The sequence below is a fragment of the Bombus flavifrons genome, chromosome 14 (genome assembly GCF_040668555.2).
Source record: "Bombus flavifrons isolate JBK064 chromosome 14, iyBomFlav1_principal, whole genome shotgun sequence".
In the NCBI taxonomy this organism is placed as follows: domain Eukaryota; kingdom Metazoa; phylum Arthropoda; class Insecta; order Hymenoptera; family Apidae; genus Bombus; species Bombus flavifrons.
In genome coordinates, this window is record NC_138455.1 from 7,405,952 (window position 1) to 7,427,345 (window position 21,394).

Genomic DNA, 21,394 nt, shown 5'->3' on the forward strand with positions numbered 1-21,394 from the left:
TTGCAAACTGGGGAAAAATTCTCTTCTCTGTATGAACGATAATTCGTGGAAATTTGCGAATTTGCCAGAGGAACGACGTACAGTTGCTCGTGAAAGCATTCGAACATTTAACGTAGAAAGTTTTTACCCGTATATCATATGTGTTACGTAAAACGTTTTGAAGTTTCATTTCGATTTATTAAAATTTTTTCACCGGTAGTTTCCATATATATTTATAGATTGGTTACAAATTTTATCAATATGATCACGATAGATGGCACAGCTAATTCGACTGTAATTGGCAGCTAATAGACTGCAGAAAAGGACACAATAAATCAAATTTCTTATCTTCTACGGGGAAGCAGTAAATCAATTGGGATAATTGGGATTTCCAAATTATCTTCTTATTTCATGTTCTTCAAAATTTTCAAGTTATTGCTAGCCATAATAATTACACCTTTGGTATCCTCCAAACTTGTCAGTTTCGTTTTCAACGGACTCACCTTTTAATCCAACAGACTGTTTTCTTTCGAGATTACCATATCAATTAAAATCTTTCTGTTTAATCATAACGTAAGACCAAAGTCAAGAAATTAACAAAACTGTACCTATTACATGTTTCCTCTGTGAACCTCATATTCATACAGAACTTCATAGAACTTTCCTGCAAACGACGTATTTGTGATTCTTTAGGATCGCGTTTTTAATGACTGGTTGCGCTTCCTTGCGAACAAACGTTTCGTAAACATTGCAGTACAACGAAGAACCACAAACACGTCATCTAATAACTATCCTAAAACTTCAAAATCTAAGAAAGTTTCTCAAGTGTAATACTTTCACGAACCACTCTCGAAAGACAAACTGCAAACTGGATTGCTAAACTTTCAAAATCCCATACTTCGTCACTACTCACCCCCGTGCGAACCTTTATACATACATACACACGCAAATGCATTGCTGGGTCTCTGCGCAGATGCCGCGGAGAGGTTGCTGACGTTACTGGGCGTGGACGAGGATCTCGAGGACCTGGTGTCGTCCTCCGAAGACGAAGGTGTCGAACTGGATGATCTCGACGAGGACGAGGAGGAAGACCAGCGCGAGAACGTCAGACTGTTGCATCAGTTGGCCGCTTCTTTGGCTGAGGAATTGAAGCAATCTCATCAGAAACAGACTTCGAACAGGCTCCTGGCCAGAGGTGATCCCTTCGATAGGGATCGAATGGAGCTGATTGGGACGAGTTACCTGGAACACAGTTGCCTTGATGAGTTCGAAGACCCGAAAGGAAGCAGCTGTTATCGAGACAGCGTGGCCGATAAGTGTCACAGACAAGATTCGTCTCATTCGTTTGGCAAACAACACGCGATCTTCGAGCCTTATCAATGTTTGGAGGGCCGTTTGAGGATGGACCAGGAGAGAGATGAAGGCAACAGCGACGTCGAGCAGGTTCCAGCGTCCTGGAATGCCGGTTGGGACGCCTGTGCTACGGAAGCCCTCAGATATCTCGTGGAGGACGAGGGACTGCCGCCTCATCATCCTACAGTCTTGGCGATGAAGGATCATCTGGAACTCCAAAGGGAACGCGCCTTCGCTCGATACACCACGTAAAGGAGTCGCTCTGATTTTTATCGGATGAGGTACTTCTTTTTTTTTCATTTTTGTTTATTCTTAAAGGGAGGCCCGTCTGGCTTTTACCGATAGGAAAGCTCCCAGTGATGGAGAGCAATCGCGAGCCGAACAGAATGGAAACGAGGGGGTATTTCCTGTTCGGAAGCGGAGGTTGAAAGATGAATGTGGGGATGGATGATCGGAGGTGGTCAGATTCTTGTGGAATTAAGGAAGTCTAAGGTAATAGGTGTAGTTATGGGTCTGGGGTGGAGGAATTTATAAGAGGATTAATAATTATGTACATTATCGGTTGGGAAGTATTAGGCCACTTACTGAGTGAATTTGAAAATTAATTGGAAGATTATTAAACGTTGAGATTGTTAACAAGTGATTAGTAAAGCGATTAGTCTTGAAGATTGTTATCTGGTTTGGAACCTACGTAGACATATGAGATATTTTTCTAATGTGCAAAATTATCTCAAGTTCGTTTTACATATAACTTTTTTCTTAATAACATGTTAAACATGTCCTTATTATGAGTCTTTCTGTACTTTGTACAAATATTTCTTATAAATTCTCAAGTACAAAATCATGATCAATTAGTAATTTCCTTGATAATTTGAACCAGCTATCGCATTTTATATCGAATCATAAAGTGTCCTAATACATTGATCAACTCCATAAAATGAGAACTACAAAAAGGTAATGATGTTACTTACAATCGCTGTCATTTAAGTCATATTATTATTATATCATCATAGAATAAATAACTAATGGAAATAAGTCGTTTATTTTTCGAAACTCAAATACTAATCGCGTATCTGTGTGATAAAATTGAGAAATTTAAATTATTCGATTTACATAATTTAAATAAAAGCAGGAGTTGATCAGTTTGGCTTTCAAGAGGTTCACTTATGAACAGGGCTGTATTCATCCACTTTTCAAGAAAACCTTTTCAAGAAAAATCTAGAAAAGGTTAAATCGTTGATATTCGACTTCTGAGATATCTTAAAGTTTGGACTTCAGCAGCGAATTTCAATGGTTATACACTGGAAGCCTCGTGTCCCACATTCACTTTTCAATCATCTCGAGTGGAAGCTTCGTGATCGTCCGCACCTTGGCGATTTTGCTCGAGCAGAGAAGTTCCTGTCACAATAAAAAGAAGGAAACATGACGAAACGAAGAAGGAGAATCTCTTTCCATTCAGAATAAAATGCATTCACCGTGTGTTTGTAAAGTGAACGACGCTTTCATACGGCGCACCGTGAGAGAGACACTGTGCTCGTCAAGTAGATTCGAACTTCTCCATAGATTTTTCTGGAGGATGTGGCTGTGGCTTCGTTCCGGGCAACTTTTTTTCAGGACGAGTTTTCTCGTCCAGCAATTACCGTGAGAATGTCGCGCGACTGATTTCTTCATAGCTTTGTCGCACGTCAAAAGTGAACGCCCGCTCGTCAATCCCTTTCTACGACCTTTCTCCTCACCTGAAAATTAACAATTAAGTGTTAGATCGTGTAATAAGTTCGTTCGCATTTCCTTGACAGAGCACCAAACTTTTATATAAGATTACTTTTATATAAGAGCTATTTAATCGCCGATCTATCCTTTGCAATTGAATCGAGTAACTTACCATATTCATGTAGTTATTTAATAACTGATATTCCACTCACATTCTTGATGTTATTTAACGATTAGCCGTGAACAAAATTTTCCGAGCATCGAAATAATAGAAGGAAACAGGAATAATTTCACGATGATCCAAGAACGTTGTTCTTCCTTCGTTACTATCGTTAGATAATAGAATTATAAGCAATATTTATATTATATCACTTGTCATATATCAACCAGCTAATATAGATAACGTTTATGTAAAATTCCTGAGAATATTCATCAGAAGACAGATGAACTTGTTACACGATTTAATAAATAATCAACCAAAAATTCTAAAAACTCTAGGCTAATTAATACTAAGTACTATACTCTTCAAAGAGTTGAGATTCACGTTTGACGAAGGCTTCCAGCGACAAAACGATTCCGTTTTTTACTAGGCATTGTACAGTCACTGATATATTCCGTTTCTGGCTAAAAGACGATCGTGGATTGATAGATCTGCGATTCCTCAGGTTCCTACATCGATGATACAGCAGAAGGAGGATGAACTTAACATCCAATGGCGCGTACAGATTCACGTGTTTGCATTCAATTACCAAATCAGCATACTTTTCTTTTTTATTAATTCGTCCAACCATAAAGCGAGCCACCTTTTTTATTATTTTTTTTTTTCTTTAGTAGCACAATTTTGTACTGGTTTTCATGTATTGTCGTTAATAATATTATAATCGCCATCCTTACTAGCATTATCGATTATTTTTCTTTTCCATTTTTTACTATTTTTTTTTTAATTATTTTTTTATATTATTTATTGTACCCTTATCGTGTTAGGCTAAGGAAATAAAGTTCTCTTTTCTCGCACGCTTTCGATCCATTGGACGTTAGATTCACTCCACGGAAAACGAATGTCAATAAACGATGTCAATACAAAGGGGTTCATACGCTGGATCGATATGAACGAGAGAAAAAAAAGGGCTGAACATCCCATGGGGCAGAATTTCTTAATTAATGTCGACAAAGAGAAACCTGTAGATTTTTATCATGTATCGCTTTCGACTTTTTAACCTTTCAAACTTGCAAACAATGAAATATCATGTTAAGCCTGATATTAAAGAGTTAAATTATTTTTAAGGATACGAAAATAATTCGATCGATCGATTGATCAGGTCGATTGAAGAAATTTTAGATTTGATAAAAACGATTTTTTTTTATATTTGTCTTTTTTCGGAGAAGTGAACGGATACACTTCATATAGTGTCCTGTACATTTCAATTTTTTTAAACAAAATAGTCATCGTGTTACGTTATTTTTATTACCGCGGATATTTATACAAATATGGGAAATCTTAGTGTTCAAATATGCACGTAATGTTCAAAAACATATAAACTATATAAAGTGATATCCATTATGATATTTATCAAACTATCTAAGTTCTATTTCTTTGGCTTTATTCCCCAATGCAAATTTGCTTGAACATCTGCAGTTTAGTGCGTCAGTTTTATCGATATCGACTGATTTTGCACATTTGAAGGGTTGAAAAGCGAGGAGAGACGTCCGTTGAAATCAGAACTAAATACTCCTAGAACAAACTTGTAGATTATTTTACCGTAACCGTGTGATAATTCTAAATTATCAAGTTTTTTAATCGTTCGAATATTGCATCGCATTTGTGCCCGTTTTCTCAACATTTTCACCAAAAGTTTACCAAGTGCCTCCGTTTAAGTCAGGCTCGTAAATCTTGACCTCATAAATAGACGGTGGATTTTTATGCAGATTCATATTTTTGAAGATAAACATAAAGAAAATAGAACTCTCGGTAGAAAATTGTTTTGCCTGCCAAATATTATAGAAAGCAGTATACGTTGGACATTTTATACATTTTTTCATATTACGTGCACTCCCTGCAGTTTTCATATAAACGCATAAAAATTTGTGCAAGCTATACTCGTAAAACTTACTCTACACGCTAATTTCAAAACAGGAATGCTCAAGAACTTACAAAAAAAAAAAAAAAAAAAAAAAAAGAAAGGAAAGGAAAAACAGTGCAATGCAATGTTCGATCGATTCCGATTAAAAATTCGTATACGATTGGGGGATCCAGTGTCGTCGATGGAGCGACGAAAATATTTAACGCTAGCTAATATCGAATTCTAAAAAGACAGTTCATCGATTAGATAGGTTTATAGAATATTTCTAGATGATTAAGTCAGCGACGAATCGTTCCTGGTGTACGAGGACAATTGTTCAACGTCGACATTGGATCGATGAAAAAGTCGTAAATCGGAGCATAAATTGTGGCGAGTGATTTTCGATCGACGATCGAATCTTTGATCACGAATCACTCGCTCGAAGAACCAGAGAGAATTTTCTGCCACGATCATCGATCTCGTGGGGACGACGTTCCATTTCGTTTATTTTTACGCTTTAATCTTTACGATGCCTATGTTTGATTATAATTAAATAATTACTGTGTACGCAGTTTCATTGAAAAATTCAATTTCAATCTATTACAATCCGTTATAACTAGACTGCTAGAATACTCGTGCAGATTTATACTTTCACACACATGATTTAAAAATTGAAATCGAAGAGAAGAGATCTTTTCTACTTATTAAATATTGAAACAAATATTTATACTCTTTATGTATTTTTAACTGTTTATCGTGCAGTTTATGTGTTTTTAAATACTATGTGTATTCTATGGACTCGTGCACAGTTAAATTTTTTATATATACGTTTACTTATAATTTAAGTCCACTTATAATTTATATTTTTCAACGTAAAGATCGAGGACGACTGGACGCACTATTATTTTTGTAACTAATAAAATTGCGAACGAATATTTCATGTAAAAGTAGTTTGATTCCATAATGGGGAATTTAATGAAATACTTGAATGTTTTCCAAGTTCTTAATTACTATTTTTTAGAATAAAATTATTAATAGCTAGTTGCACATTCCAATACGAACTTAACAATATGTGTAATACAGCATTGAAACCATTAAAGATGGCAATTAAGAGAGAAATTCAGATCTTTAATTAAATTACCTTTATGAAATCAAACAACTTTCACTTTCATCGAACATTTTTCCCTATCTTTGATAATTTGAAACATTGTGCGAATATTAAAGAATCTGTTTTTTTCTTTAATAATCGAGATTATTCAAAAATGGCTGGAAAAATGAATCACGCAGCGTGAAGATGAAATCGCGTGTCTCCTCTGAACGACAACTTCCTCTAAATATTCGCGATGAACACGTTTCCACGAGATCGAGTCAGGATCGACTCACCACTTGTACATATGTGTAATATATCGTTTTAACTTATATACGACTATTGTTACTTTTACAATAAATCATTGTAGATAACATTGACCAGTAAATAAACGAGCGCTAAGTTAATTGAACTCTTTTTTTCATAACTCCATTCCACGATGATTAATCATGCATCATTATTAGAATGCGGATATTTATGCAAATTTGCATTTTTATACACATAATTTACAAAATGGAACTTACGTAGAAGGTTGTCTAATTTACTAGATATCGTAAAGGGTGCTGTATCGAATATCGAAAAGAGTTTCAATGTTTTCTACATTTTTTCATATTACGTGTATTCTATGCATCTTTGTATGCTTGAATTTTCAATAAACGCATAAAAATCCGCGTTTTGTTTTCTACAGTGCTAATGAAAGCTCAAAATATTTTATATAGCACGTCTAATACATACATTGCTGATCATAAGTATTAGAACATTTATTCGTTATATTTATCGGAAAAATTGAACGAATTTTATTTCATGTAGTATTCTATGTTGCAAGTCGTGTATGTGTGGCACGAATAAAATTACAGATCCATAATAAAATAAGTAGAAAATAAAAGTGAAAGGCATATATGTATTTGTATCAAATATCATCAACTGACCTAATTCTTATGGCCGTCGGTGTACACAAAAGGTTTCCACGGTAAGTATTGAAATATCATACTTTTCTCAAGCACAGTACCTTCAGAAATGACATAGTAAACAACGATCGCTTGTCGTCGAAAAACAATTTTCCAGATAATTTGTCTTTTCATCTGCCACAAAGGAACAGACGAAGGGAACGTCCTTTCAGCTTGTCCAGCTTGAAGAAGTCGAGGAACGTGTACATTGTACATTATCGAGATTTCGGAGGGATCCAAGAGAACAGAGAAATCCAGGAAGCATCATGGTGGCTGTGGGCTGTGGACACTAGAAGAACCCATAGGAAGGCTCTATCTGGCACGCGACCAGGTTGAAAAGGATCCCATGGGCAGGTTTATCGTGGCAGCTTGCCTTGGGGATCTCTCTACGCCAATGGGGCATCTGGTGTCGGTTCGTAGCACATGCCATGCATCTGCTCCGTCGAGGTACTTTTGTTGTCTTCGACGTTCGTTCGGCGAAAATACGTCCAAGCTGCTGTTACCAAGGGAATCTATGCTCTTTCTCACACCGAATCGTTCCTCCATCAAAGATTTACCGATGCTGATTTATCTTTATTCGAGATTTTAATTAGCGATCGATTAAAGAAACCGTTAGCCTCGATTCGAATCTCCCGCCGATTCTAATCGATGACCACCTTCGTAGCATTTTCGAGCAGCAACGGTTGCCAGATGAACGAGACTGATTTTGTAGGGCGGCAAGGAAAGATCATATCTAGTAATTTCTCGTTGAAAATTGGAAGATCTGGTGGATATATACGAAGATAAGAGTTTAAGCTCTCCTAATTGGACACGTTTCTTGATTCTCTCGAAGGACATCGTATCTCGTATCTCGAAGATTGAAATTCTCAGAGGACGTTCGATTTTTTGATATCGCTATTCCGAAACTTTTTATTATCGTTCGAAAATCTTCGTCTGGCGATTTCTGTTTCAAAAATTTATAAATCTTACTTGTACGCTTTGCGAGAGTTTTAAGTTCTTCCTTGGAATATAATTGGACGTGTTTCTTCATTTTCCTGGAGAAGACGCAAACTTACGTATCTAGAGGATTTAAATTCCCAGAGGGGACAATAAATCCAACGTCCAAGTTCTCGGAATTGCCATTCCACTTTGCAATCTTCATTGAAAGTTACGAACAACTGCTTCTGAAACTTTCTGCTATCGTTCGAACGTGGCAATCTCTATCGAGACTTACGAAGTCCGATAACATCACTTTTTTCACCCATCTGACATTCAATGTTCAAATAGCCTGTTTCATAAATTTTATTCCGAAACGCGAATTTGAAACGCCTTCTGCACGATCATTTACTAACTAATTCGATTCGATTATCTATAAATACATATAAATCTACGTGTCTCCGTGTACTGTAAAACGCTGTAGCTAACGCTATAATACCATGAACGAGGATTTACGAACCAATTGCATAATTCATTTCATAGCGCATCTCGCTATAGTCGAAAATCCAAAATCGAATTATCCAAAAGGGTGCTGATCGTTGGCCTACGCTTCTCGCGAGTTTAATTCGCCTCCTTTTAATTCCGACGATCTCTAATCATCCCCGGGAACATCCTGCCGGGTGTTCGAGTTGGCTGATGCCTTTTTTTCCACACGAAATCGTTTCGATTTTTTCGACTGGCTACAGTGTGGCCGTGAACGAGAAGGCAGAGGGTGGCCGAGAGGGGAGCGAACAGCTGTTCCTGGTTGAACCGTCAGGTGGTATCCCCGTGTTCGTCAGCTGCGGGGGTGAAAATACGAGAAAGGGTTGCGAGCAGACTCGTTTCTGCCGATCGGTCACCGAATTCCCCGGAATAGGTCGATTGGAAAACTCGAGACACGAATATTCGTGGGATCAGGATTCCTTCGTTTGTTTTTTTTTAATATCTTTTTTTATATCGACAGCGGTGTAAAGTAGTTGGTGGCAGATGCTTGGAACCTGGAAATATAGAGTTCCATGGGCTGATGAATGAAACGGAGTGTGCACGTTTAAATTCTTTAAATATTCTTGGATACTATTTGTTGGTTGAAACAGTTAGGGGATTGATTCTGTTAGATCGATTATTTGAACGACGGTAAAGACATTATGGAAATGTCGGAGTCCATGAGTTAATAAGCGAAATGCTACAAGCTTGGATCCTTTTAATAGTTTTGGATATCACATTGGTTGAAACGATTAGGGAATTGACTTTATCAGATCAGTAAAATTATTTGAATGAAGGCAAAGATGAAAACATAAAGTTTCATGGGTTAATAAGTGAAACGGAGTCTACAAACTTGGATTCATTGAATAATTTTGCATACTACATTGGTCGAAACGATTAGAAGATTGAAATTATAAATGGATTCTATTGGATCAACTATGTACATTTGATAAATATGTATCAATTCATTTATATGAAATTAACACTTTTTATAAACATATTCGAACAGATAAGAAGAAAAATAGTTTCAAAGGCTATCGTACAAGAATATATGAACAACAGCTACAATATACAATCCCGTAATTATTTCAATCAATTTACATTCAAATAATCAAGAAAAGATTTTCGGGAGTGCAAACCGACCAATGCAACGAGAGATAAATTGTTTCTGCTGATAAACCTAAGATGTTGAAGAATTGTATACACTGTTTTACAGGTGCAGCACATACTTGACAATTTTTTCTCCCATCTCGAGCAGTTGTCTCCACAATTGCGTTCATTTATCTTCCATGGAGGGACGAAGATGTTGGTGGCTTCTGGAAAAAGAAGGTAAATACTATCGCTATGAAACACGAAGAAGCAAACGATAAACTCCTCGTCGTTAACTAAAGGTAAATTCCATCAGAAGCTTGGTAAGGAAGTTTGTTTAAAAGATCGAAGGCAGATCTGCTGATGCATTTACCCTTGTAATGTGCTAATTAAACTTGGGAACCGGTTACCAACATTCTTTCCAAGACCAATTGCAGTATCAGGACTGTCGATATCGAGTTGGTTTCCTTGTTCGTATCGCATTTGATGAAGCGTGCGTGTCTTCGGCTACATAAAGTTAATTAGTTCAATATTTGATAGTGGACACGCTGATAGCCAGAGTAATTGAATACGTTATCTCGCTTCTTGAATTTTTCCGATTTTTTAAATTCCAAGTTATTTCGTTTAATGTTACGGAACTTGGCAGATCCTTTGTGTGGAATTTTCGTTGCCTTTCACCGAACGTTACGAGCTTCGTCGACCAAGGATTGAGAAACCTAGGTGTGTGGCACGAGCCAGGCCCTAATCAAAGATCACTGTTTCCTGGCAGATGTTTCTGATTTTTCAAAATGTGAGAGGGGGAGTCACCTTTCTTCTTTCATGATATTTTCAATGGTGATCTTCTTATCGCTTTTCCTGGAAATATTGGGCATAAATTAGCAGCGGAATTTTAAAAATATTTAAAGACGCTGTTGAATAATATATACACCGTTTCTTTTGATGGCTTACATATATATAGCGTTTTCTCTTTTCACCGATGATTTCCTTTTATTTATACTAGTCTAGTAGCCTACGACTTTTCATACTGTATAAAGATACACTTTTAATAAAATCTGACCATCTATTTTTATGTAATATGAATTTCAAAATATATCGATTACCGAAAAACGCTGTCCATAGACTGCAGATACCTATGCAATTTTATGTTTCTACAAACACAATTTGAAAGATAGAATCTAAGCAGAAGTTTGTTCACCTGCTAAATACCATAATGAGTACTGTACTTTGGATGTTTTCTGTATTTTCACATGTTATGTGTATCCCCCACAAGTGGATAAGAATCCACAGTCTATAGACTATTATGGCAATGAATATTTCGAATAATAATATCGAGAAATAAACGAAGCAACCAGGAAATAATGTTGAAAAATGCCGCGTTGCGATGGAAAGGTGGGCCAAGCTTCACGGCACGGTTAGTAGAAACTGGCAGCAGATGTATACTTCCGGCAGCTGTAAGAGTGGTGTCGTGTGCCTTTATGTTGCACGCGCCGATTGGCCATTAAAGAATAGGCGCAGCTGGGGGATTTGATGATTTCGAATGGAATCAATTTTCTGACCCAACTGATCGATGTATCGTCCTTCGTCTGTAATTTTGTTTAAATTATTACAAACATTCGTTCCGAAATTCTACTCGCTCGCGATGAGAAGTATGTCGGTATAAATTAACTTCTCAAGTTTCCATAATTAAATTTCAGACGAAATAATTTAGCGTGAGGATGCTACACGGAAAGAGAGAGAAAGCGAGAGAGAGAGAGAGAGAGAGAGAGAGATAATACAATATACGGATGGAAGTTTGTACAGAGTCACACGTGATAATTTATGCCGGGTTTTTATCGCGCCAATGGGAACATCCAACTTTTTTTTTAATATCTTGCAACTCGCTGCACATGCTGGAACCATCTGTCGTTGAACAAAACTTTTCACTTTCGTAGTTACGGCCGCGAGACTTTTATTGCCGGCGTACGCATCGCATTTTGTGTTTTAACATCTTCATGCTTTGCCTCTTTTCTCGAGCTGAGAGGGAAATAGCTTTCGCGTTACATTCAAGACCTGCAGAAATATGCCTGAACTGCATATTAAGCTGGAAAATGATTGTAGTAGCGAATCAGAGAATTTTTACTGGGTATAGAAACTTTTAGTTGCTTTCTTGGTAGGAATTATCAAACTCGGTGCAATTATGAATCTGACATTTGTTGTTCTTATAATTGCTACAAGTATGCAGTTATTTAATGTTAATTGATGATTACTAACAGATGATTAATGTTATCCTTTGTTGAAATGTCGATTCGTCGATATTAGAACATTCAATTATTTCAGATTACAAGCAAAGTATTGAAACTTGCACCCGAGGAATCAAAACGGAAATACACGAAAGAACATGTGTATCTATTTAAACGTTTGGCAAAGAAAAATCGTGCAAATCCTCAAGAATGTAGTCTCTTAACTCTACAACATTTCTACGAAAGATTACAAATTAAAACAAGAAAGAGAAAGAAATTCTGTAAGAAAAAATTACGAAAGTGTAACTATTTATTTTTAACATATTACTTACTTTTATAATAGTCTATGTTAATATATACATTTAGATGCACGTGTTGTAAATTAGTGGTCTTAGTGTTAAATTCTGCTTCTATAAAATCGGTTGAGACGACTAATATAAATTCATATAGATGAATATGGAGGTGCGAGTTATGATCGCTACTGAATTCCTGTAGATATAGGAACATATAAATTTTAACTCTGTTGGAATAAGCTTCAGAAGCAACTTGATTCGCCTTCAAAAAATCGAGACAGTTAATTTGGACGGTTTCTCTCACTGAGAAATGGCTGAAAGATCCCGGAAGATCCGGGCATATTGTGCATGGAAACAGCAGCATCTCTGTCCAAACTATTCTACACTGTAATTCGAATGATTTTATCTCGTGTCTGCATCGACGTGTTACGATTCTCGGACGTGGCAATTCAGCCAATTTACTCGATTCCCCCGACGTTCCACAATGGCTTGCCAGAAGTCCCCATGACAATATCGTGGACATCGTGGAATGCAGACAGATCGAGCTGAACCGACACGTTCTCCACGCGAATTCACTGCCTTTTGTCGCAATATATCACTTTGCGGACCGCTTGGACAGTGATAGAAAAATTATAACTGCACAAAGTACGTAGTATTATAAATGAAGCAAATATTTATGAGAGATCGATAGAATTCCTCGAATATTTTTCTAATTTTTCATAGACGAGATAATTAATATTTGAATGTTTGATGATCCAGATCTTGGAAATGAGACAGTGATTTTACGAAGTTATAAATTAAAGAAATATTTGTAAAATATCCATCAGAATACTCTTAAATATATTTCTGTTTGATCACTAAAGAAGTTATTATGATTTGAAAATGACTGTCTACCGTGACTATGACTTTGATCTAATGATCCAAATTTTCATTGTACATTGATTCTGCTTTGCATTTGCGGATGCTTGTCACGTGAAATTAATGCGCGGTACGTGTCTCGAATAGGCGTTGGTTGCCCTGGAACCATAGAATTAAGCAACATATCCCATCGTCCAAATTGTATTATATTATAGTGGCTATAAAAAATATTAGCATATACGTTTGTTCTCCAAGAAAGCGACTTTTTTAAACAGGTATTACATTCAATTTTTGACAGCATTTCAATTTTCTCTAGTCATATGGAAGTACTAAATGGCACGAAATTTAATATATTTGAATCTAATTAATTAATATATATATTTTATAATAGATACAACAAAGTATAAAATACTTTTTTAAATAAAAATACTTTTTTGTAACCACCGTATATAGAGAACAAAAAATTTGTCCAAACGTTTCTCACGTTCGTCGGTAAACGTAATTCTCTTTCAGAGTTTTGATTGATGGTAATTCTTGATTAAAAGATTAGCTTGCTTGTTACGTAATAACATTTAGAGATGAACCTGGGTCGATGTCCGATTCAGAATATCCTTCCGTGCAGATAACTTCTGTTTGTTTAAACTGCCATTTGGAGCTGCTTTGCTGTACTGGATATCGGAGCCTTTAATTAAACTGTCTGTAAACCTAGTCGTTCCTGTGTTTGCATCGTAGATGCGCATAGATATACTTATGCAAGCGAGTTATCGGCAAATCGACGTTAATTGCCATTTGGCTTAACTCAGTGACAAGGCGCGCAATAGTTGGAATCTTCAAGCACGATTAATGTATGATATCTTTTCTGATTTGTCCAATGAGATTTTATATATGTTATTTATCATTATAATAAATTCTTTGCACCTTGATGAAGTAATATGTAATTCATTTATGCCTTCCAGTAATGTTTATGTAACTCTTATTCGTTATTTCCCTGCTTGATCCTTAAATTTTAATTAATGCAATGATTAAATCCACTTATGTGACCTCTATCATGGTATTGCTCGTAAGAAATGACTTTAACCAATTTTTGCAGTAAATGTAATAAAATGTACGAATCAATGACGAATCGGTTCCTTTTATATTCTAAGCGTAACTAATTGATTTTGCATACCTTTAATCAAACATTATTGTATCCTATCATATACTTTTTCTATTATCTTATACCCTGTGTAAGAGTTGAAAATTCAAGTGAAATTTTATAATTATTAAAGAAAAAATGCATAAAATATCTAAAGCGAAATTTCAAATAATATTAAACATGTAATGCTAATATCTACTAAAGATTTATGGAAACACGGTATAATATTTAATACGTAAAACAAATTTCTACTTAAATATCATTTAATCGCATTGATAAAAATATGAATTAGCATAGGCATTCGCAATCTGGTTATGAAACACGATACATCTATTGTTTGCATCTCCATGGACAGGTAAGTGATGAATTCCACTGTAACACAAGGCACCGAGGAAATCTTTACAAGTTTAAAAAATTGTTGGCACGCGCGTAGAGGCCGGAAGCGGGGGCTCGAAACCGAGGGTGCAAACGAAAGAGGTGGACTCCACGTTTGTCTCTCGAGCCCTCCACTAACTTTTTCCCCCCATATGGCCGGCACATGTGGGTTCCCCATGGGCTACGGAGGGGGCAAAGTAATCGGGAAACCAGCTGATGGTCGCCGTTTGTTGGCCTTCTTCAGTTACTCTTGGACCGTGCTGTGCTCCGAATCCGCTTTCGCGGCGTTCCATCCAACCGTCTCCGATTTCCACGATAAATTGCAGCAAGTATCACCGTGAGAAACGACCTTAACCCGTTCCTTAACTGGATCCACGAGAGGAAAGACGAGACAGAGCAGCAGCAGCAGCGCAGGACGCCGATATAATCGAGGTGAGTTCGATGAAATCTCGACGACGCCATTCAATGCAGAGCTTCGCTCTCTGATCCGCTATTTACTCTGAGTCAAACTCTGAAATTTAATTAATAGTTACTTGACAGTTTCCATGTTAATATATCTTATACTCAAGTGAACGTAGAAGTTGGATAATTGGTAGTTGTTTCAGCGAGGCTTCAATTAAATCTGAACGTTTAATTTCCTGCTAGGTCGGCCGATTCGATCGATGTTTTTGCTGTCGGTATTAAAGATAAGAATACGCTCCAACGTGCAGAGATGCTCCATCAAGAGTCGGTATAGTTCAAAGCTTAATTGCTAGCCGTTAGGCGGTTTATCGAGGTTTTTCACTCTCGATAGCGCAATTAGCGCTAATTAAACTTGTTAATTGCTGCTCGAAAGTTTAAGACTGTGCTACGAAGGCGTCGGGAAACGACGCTGGAAATATCGTCTACGAGAGAAATAGGGTTTTATCGTTCTGTTATGAAATCTCGATAAATAATTAGTCTTACAAGTTTTTTCAAATTACTTTCCTATAATTGCACAGTGGCTAGAAAAAGTATTTGCACTGTATATATTATAACATTTATTACAGCAAGTAATTAGCTACAAGTTTATTAAATTTCGTATACGTGCCTATAAAAGTTTGGTACTACGAAAATGAAGTACATATGTCATAATAGATATTGCTTGATAAATAAAAGACGTTCTATTTGAAAGTAAGTATAGATGCAAATACTTTTCGTAGTTATTAAATTGATTTTATACTGTTACCTTTTGGGTTACGTGGTCTTACAAAATTCCCTAAGTCCAAAGCAAAAGTATTTTTAAAGCGTTGATGGATTTAAATTAAATCTCATAATTCTTAAATCTGAATACTATTTAGTAAACAGCTTCGTTTTGCTCAATGATTTATGAGGCAGATGGTCGTAGAAGCCAAAGAAGAATATCGTGTATATCTTGTCAAATTAACTGATATTATCAAAGTTTATCACGCACTTGCAAACAATCGTGTATCTGTAAATTGACACAATCATTAAACAAATATATACAACCATAACACTCAATTCTCTAATTATTTCAATCAATTTACATTCATACAACCAATCAAAGATACCGGAGGGACCGAATGCTCGAATATAAAGCGGAGCGAAATAAAAATGGAATAGAGTTTACGTAATAAATGAAGACTCAATGTCCTATTTTCACTCGTTCGTGTGTTTCGTCGACAATATTCTAGGAATTTGGCGAATAACTGTTCTTCCAGGACTGTTAGCCAAGTTAAAACGCTCGTGTTCGCGAATTTTCGAAGAAGATAAATGTTTATCGTTGCTCAGAGCGGAAGTGGAAAAAGTTAAAGTGGCTGCCAGAGTCTTTCAAAACTTCCTATAGCCCGTGCTTAAAACTTCTCCAGCGTAAATAGAGGGGGAAGATATTCTAACTTTTTTCCAGTCATAAAAGTAGCAATTCCTGGGCTACAAGCTCATCAGAATTATTGTTCCATCTTATTGACGATCAAATAGAAACTTTGACGATATTTCTACCATAAAATCGCAACCTTCCGGACGTTAAACTATTCTCGTTTCTTTTCAATCTTGACAAACCTGGGAAGAAGATAACGTTGTTAATAGAGAAATTCTTATTAATATTTAAGCAATATAGTGCTTGATCATATTTAGATTAACATACTTTTTGTCTATTGTTATGTAAAGGCACGTATTCTATTTGACAACAATGAGAATTTTATTTGTTTTTCGAGTGTGTAATATGACATAGTCGTTTGTGGATATTTAACTCAGTTTGTATTAATAACAGATAAATGTTGCTGAACTATGTGTCTTAATAGGAAGGTTATGATTAAAAGCAGTATTCAACGCCTTCTTGTGACATTTATAAGAAGCTTTAAAAAGCTTTGTATCACGAGATACAACTGTAATAAGAATGAATGATAAAATCGTTGCAAGTCAATTATGGTATTCGTAATCTTGTAACTAAATTATATTCTCTTAGAACTAAACGTGGGACCACATACCTTTGCACAGTGAAGTACGTAATACGTAGAAAAATTAATGTTCGATAAATTTTTTTACTATTACATCGTACTTTAATGTTAATGCTACTCGCCTGAAAGATAACTCGAACGTTAAACAGTAAAACCGCTTTTCCAAAAATTATGGACTATAAAGTTCAATCTAGAATTCTAAATGTACAACTGTCCTACTACAACGATGCGACTAAAACGAATAAGTTTAAAAGAAGACAGCGAAAGAAACGACTACATTTTCATTTGCAATAAAAAGGGTAATAAAAAGAGCTACTCGAAGCTTCATTGTTTTCGACTGTCCATCTTACTCTGTTCCAGCGGTCAGCGAATCGAGGAACAGTGAAATGCTTTTTAAAAGTTGCAGCCGTCGAGATAAAGCAATTCGCTTTCAGCGCTTTTCCACGCAATCGAGTCGAGTTGTTCTGAAAACTCTGAATGGTCAAAAAGAAAGGAAGGGAAAAGAAAAGAGAGAAACGAAGACAATCGAAGGGTAGTGCGCGCGCGCGCGCGTGTGTGTGTGTATGTTCGTTTTCGAAAGTGTAACACGTTCGAAGGCCCGTATTTTGGCCATTGAACCCCGCCAGTGGCTGGCACACGGGGGTGAATCTGGCGATGGGGGATGGGAATCCTTAGTAACAGTGTAATCCCGAGTATTGATTTCGAGGGGCTGGCTTTAGGCTTGTGTTACATCTGTATACACGGCGTCCTACAAACATCGGTCAACCTGAGCAAGCGACGAGAGATCGAGAGGCGTGATCAAACCGACCGCTTTTCCAGCGTGTCGAGCAAATTACAGTAGCTAGGAAAATTGCTAATAATTAGCCGAGCGATCCGAATAATAGCGGAGAATTTGTTAGGGAATTAATCGCTGCCTTAAGCCTGGTTCAGATTAGCCGAATGAGTTATACGAATTCAACTCGTAGTCGAATAATCTTCTTGAAGAGAATACAAGTTAAGTAGTAAATTGTAGCGACATCACGTTACTCAGGGAATAATTACAGCGTTGCTCACCAAAGTATTTCATCGTTTATCATTGAATATTTATAGATCATTTATCAACTGAATATTCGAATACATTATACGTCTCATGCAAAACTTTTTGAAATTTTATTAGCATTATAGTGTAATACGACTGTCATAATCATACTCTTAGAATTTTTTAACCAATTTGAAGATGTATGTATAGTTAGAAAACGTTCAAATATACACTTACAAACGTGCAAACGTATGTTCAGTAAAGAAATTAATATACAGCATGAATAACCATTTTGGATGACAATTCTAAGCTAATAAGGAGAATGCAAGTTGCTGGAATTTAAATTGCGTGGATTCAGGCGAAGTAACTTAACTAATCTGAGAGAGACTTTGAATTCGAGGAAAGTCGAGAGTTTCGAGAGGATCGTCCGCCGAGAAAGATGGTAATTGGTAATACTTTAGCGTATTCGTTGAAATAAAGAGGGATAACGAAACGAGAACGTTAAGAAGAGAATAGCGAGGATTTTCCAGGATTAACTGGAACGATTGTAATACAATTGGGCTCGTGTTTGCAGAATAAAAGTGAATTTTAATTGGGGCTGAGACGTAAAAAGAACGGCCCGGTGATTTAGATTCCCTTTCGGCCGATGGAATAATGTCTGGCGAGCTTAAGAGCTTGCACAATTTAGCAAATGAAAGCAACGAGCTTTTAAAATGGTTTGTAAGAAGGAACTCTCTCAAAGATGAAACCTTAAATGAGAACAAAAGACGAACGAGCGAGTGTATATACTTTTTAAAAGAGAGTAATCGTAATATATACTGTCGCTTAAAAGTGTCTGGATATCTGGCTTACTCTTGAAAAGATACTTTAATTACGCTTTGATCGCTACAACCTTTAACGATTTTATGTTTTATAATCATCTTACCTAAGTACAACAGTATATTATAATCCGATCAAATTGATTTTCCAAGTCAGAAATTGAATAAAACAGGATGAAATATCGAATTAAGGAAATTTTGTTAAGAGAAAAGAATTTTCAAGACTACTAGGTTGTAGGAAATTACTAGACAATTTAAAAGTGCAAAAGTTCAGAAAATCCACGTAATGTGTAAAAATATACAAAATATCTAGAATACTTGTTATATTAGTATATATAGTGAGCGAAGCAAATCTTTATATACATTCCATTTCCAAGGTTATTTTAGTAATAATATAAAATTTAGAAGTTAAAAAAAAAACAACTTTAAAAATTAAATAACTCGTGTGGAAGTCTTGTGAGCGATTTACGATCCGACGATAGCAATTGTGAGTTAAAAATGTTTTTTTCTCAAATTTCAGATGATACCGGATTCGGAAAGCATTTGTCAGACTTCCGAGGCTGCGGTTAGGAGTACGGACGTATATCACAAGATTAAGAACACGCCGGAAGGGGAAGCGGCCTCGGTGACCGCCTGGAAGCGATATCAGCAACTAGTGGCGATCGTCGAGTCCAGGGGAGGAAAGTTCAACCGGAAGTCGATGATCGAGGCAATCTTTCGCGGAAACGATCTCGTCTACGCGAGCCATTGATTTCAGGATCAATATCGTAGATCTACGTTGCAATGAATTTTTACCAAAGCGAGCGGATTTATATTTATACAGTGGCGTGGAACAATTTAGGTTGTAAAGATACGATTTGTTGCCTTGTAATATTTAATTACACGATATCGATAATTGCACTGCAGATCATAAAGCGTTCGTGGCAATTTTTAAAGCACAGCATAGAATGCGTGCAATGTGCAAAAGATTTATCAAAGATACGGAATATAATTTTTAGTAGGTGACACGACTCTCTACGCAGATTGTTTCTCAGTAAGTTTCGTAGTAGACTACGGATGTTTATGCAAATTTAGATTTTTATAAAAACACGATTAAACGAACGAACCCAAAGTAAAGGTTCTTTTCATTCGGAATACTTTACTTTGGATATTTTATACATCTTTGTACAAAATGCATAGATATCGGTACTATATATCGTGAGCTATGTTTATAAAAATATAAAATTGCATAGAAAATCCGCACTCTGTGGATAATGTATTGCGATATTTCTTAAAATACTCGAATAGTTTAGACAGCGATAAGTTAATTGATTGCTCGTTAGAAGTGTTACTTTCAAAGCTTTATCATAGTCGTTGTATTTATAACGATATACTCTAATTAATCGTTCTCTGATTATATACTCTAATTAATTGAGACTATGGAACCAGCGAGCATCGACGAGCGTTTCTCTGACAAATTGACACAATGATATACGTTCGATTCTCTTCGATATCAAAATGTCGAAAATCAATTAATCGACGTAGCAACGTGACAATAACGCGATCTCAGCTTCAACACATACTCACGTATCTCCTTTTTCCTCGAATGGATAATCAATCTCTACGCCACTGGCGAGAACAATTAGAGATACGATTAACGATGCCAAACCGTGTATTGCTAGTCAATGTTAGAGTAATAAAAAGACAGTATGTATACAGGTTAATTAGTTAATTAAACGAAGATTAGGACCTATCCGAGGGTGTACACGTGTAATCTCTGCAACAAGTCAAGGAAAAACAACTATACACTGGGTACACACGTGCCACGTAATTGCAGTCAGGTTGCTGTGAGAAGATTTCACGATCGTCTACGATTCTAATCACTAGTTAAAGCTGAGGAAGATATTTATCTACTAGAAGATTGAGACTCTATCGTGATTTTGTAAATTTTCGTAATTCTTTTTCCATTTTTCCGTATTTTTATAAGGATTCTATCATGGAAATAAATTCTTTCCTTTAAAAAGAATTATAAGGGTAAATTATGAAATCTTCCATTTATTATGTTCTATACTACATATGGTTTTTCTTTCATCTTTTGTTATTTTTTATACGACAAGTTTTACGATCTTAAAAGTTATTTCAATGTTGCGTTTTTTTGGATTATTTAGATCCAATTGTGTCTTTTTATTGTTATTAACGAACATCCTAACTTTGAAGGCGTTGATTGGATCATAAAATTTCAAGAGTTGTCAACAAAACTAGGTCGAGATACTTTAATATTTTCTGATAAAGAATAAAATAGATGTATCGATTGGTTTATGACAAAGCATCTAGTCCCTTCTAAGAAGACATCTAGAATATTGAAAACTTGAAGCCAATGACTTCATGGTAAAAAATCATGAATTACAATATTCTTCATTTTCATTCAACTTTGAAAGATTTTCTTTATATCGATAAAGGTAACCAAGATAAACGAGATTCTCTCTCTTTATTCTCGTTATTTTTTGTCAATTTATTATTATTCTTTATTCCCTGTTATGTCTGTTATGATCGTTAATTATTCTCTGTATCGGTCCGAGCTGGGAATTAAACTGGACAAACG

At 36.0% G+C, this 21,394-nt stretch overlaps 1 protein-coding gene across 1 annotated transcript in view; it reads left to right on the forward strand.

The window, feature by feature from the left end:
• LOC138186682 (uncharacterized) overlaps positions 1-6,596 on the forward strand; it is a 35,656-nt gene extending 29,060 nt beyond the window's left edge. The window contains exons 3-4 of the mRNA XM_069126762.1: positions 953-1,580; positions 1,651-6,596. Of these exons, the coding sequence (XP_068982863.1) occupies positions 953-1,580; positions 1,651-1,783 (761 nt within the window). The 3' untranslated portion in view covers positions 1,784-6,596. The remainder of the gene's footprint in view (positions 1-952; positions 1,581-1,650) is intronic.
• The last annotated feature ends 14,798 nt before the right edge of the window (positions 6,597-21,394 follow it).